The 1854-nt window shown below is 64.9% G+C and overlaps 1 protein-coding gene across 1 annotated transcript; it reads left to right on the top strand.

The window, feature by feature from the left end:
• Positions 1–6: 6 nt before the first annotated feature.
• Positions 7–1839, top strand: LOC115284714 (trehalase-like; the record flags this gene model as incomplete). Its single annotated transcript, XM_029931211.1, has 5 exons — positions 7–158; positions 363–412; positions 499–693; positions 1055–1272; positions 1529–1839. Coding segments are annotated over 5 exons (762 nt in total), but the record flags the coding sequence as incomplete, so codon positions are not given.
• Between the last annotated feature and the right edge of the window lie 15 nt (positions 1840–1854).

Genomic DNA, 1854 nt, shown 5'->3' on the forward strand with positions numbered 1-1854 from the left:
GGGCCCGGGCTGAGGCGTGCCTGGCTCCGCCCCAGGGACAACATCGGGACCCTCGCGCTGGAGCTGGACTTCTGGACTGAGAACAGGACCGTCTCTGTGACCTCGGCGGGGAAGAGCTACTTCCTGAATCACTATTGGGTCCCTTTCGGGGGCCCCAGGTAAGGGGTCGGCTAGCCCTCAAGGTCTTGTTCACCCTGGTGTGAGGGACAGTGACTGGGCCCCATGTCTCGATGGCGACACCGAAAGCCCGGGGACGCTCCAGGACCGCGGAAGGACAAGCCAAGGGCAGCTGAGGCAACATGGCCGGCCCCCAGCTCGGGCTCCGAGCTGCCGAGTGCCAGGTGCTCGCTCTCCTCTTCCAGGCCCGAGTCCTACAGCAAAGACGCGGAGCTGGCAGCCTCCGTGCCGGGAGGTGAGCGGCAGCAGGGTCAGGGATGTGCGTGGGGCCGGAGCCTGCTGTGTGTCAGGCCCCGGTCCCCTGCCGCCTTCTCATCCCAGGGCACCGGGAGACTCTGTGGGCTGAGCTCAAGGCCGGGGCCGAGTCTGGCTGGGACTTCTCTTCGCGCTGGCTCGTCGGAGGCCCGAACCCCAGCCTGCTCAGCAGCATCAGGACCAGCAGGCTCGTGCCCGTTGACCTCAACGCCTTCCTGTGCCAGGCAGAGGGGCTGATGAGCGACTTCTACTCCAGACTGGGTGAGCTTGCCCTCGGGAGGGGAGGGAGACAGGTGCTCGGCCCGCCTCGGTCATGGAGCTGGAAGTTAGGACACTGGGTACCAGTCCACACGTCCAGACTCCCTCTGCTCCCATGTCCCGTCACATCAGGGGACCCGTATGGACGGTGTCCTCCTAGGATGGACGCAATCCAAGGCCGTGTGCTCAGGAAGTGCCGGGCCCTGGAGGTCCGTAATGGGGCCCCAGGGTGCACGTGCCCTTGGCGTCAGGACTTCTAGCCCTTGGGAAGGACAACAGGAGGCGGCCAAAGTAGGTCTCCTGAAGGCACGGGGCCCAAAGTCAGGTTACCAGGTTGCTCAGTCTGAAGGCAGTGTCGCCCCAGGGAACGACCTCCAAGCCGCAAAATACAGAAATTTGCGGGAACAGCGCTTGGCCGCCATGAAGGCCATCCTGTGGGATGAGGAGCGAGGTGCCTGGTTTGACTATGACCTGGACAACGGGAGGAAGAACCCAGAATTCTACCCCTCCAACCTCGCTCCCCTCTGGTCCGGCTGTTTCTCTGACCCGGGAGTCGCGGACAAGGCTCTGAGATATCTGGAGGTGAGGGGGGCAGCAGGGCAGGCTGGGGCCCCCGGGGCAGAACCACCTGCTCTGGCCCTGACCCTGAGCCAGTGACCTCCCCTCCCCTGCCCCTCTCTGTGCACGAGCCTGCCGGTCCTGCTGGAGCCACCAGGGGGCAGCTGTGAGCCAGGAAGAGAGAGTCCAGGAAGGGGAACATCTGGCTTTAGGAGGGCCCAGCCCCTGGCTCCTCATCCAGTCCCCACCCACAGTTTGAGGAATGTCTGGAACCTTCCAGGACAGCCAGATCTTGACCTACCAGTCCGGGATCCCGACCTCCCTCCGGAAGACGGGCCAGCAGTGGGACTTCCCCAATGCCTGGGCCCCCTTGCAGGACCTGGTCATCAGAGGTGGGACGCAGCACCGGCCACATCCCAGCGCCTGACCCCCCTGCATCGAGAGGGTCGGCCCCCTGACACTGGGGAGGTGTGGACAGAGGAGGGGAGGTCTTCCTCTGGCTCTTCTGTTCTGGTGGCTTCCCACTCAGACATTATGTCCGCCCCCACCTGCCCAGGGACCCCGGCCCCCTTCCTCCCTCCACACCCAGGCCCTGGGTAAAGAGCA

The sequence above is a fragment of the Suricata suricatta genome, unplaced genomic scaffold (assembly GCF_006229205.1).
Source record: "Suricata suricatta isolate VVHF042 unplaced genomic scaffold, meerkat_22Aug2017_6uvM2_HiC HiC_scaffold_1667, whole genome shotgun sequence".
Taxonomy (NCBI): Eukaryota; Metazoa; Chordata; class Mammalia; order Carnivora; family Herpestidae; genus Suricata; species Suricata suricatta.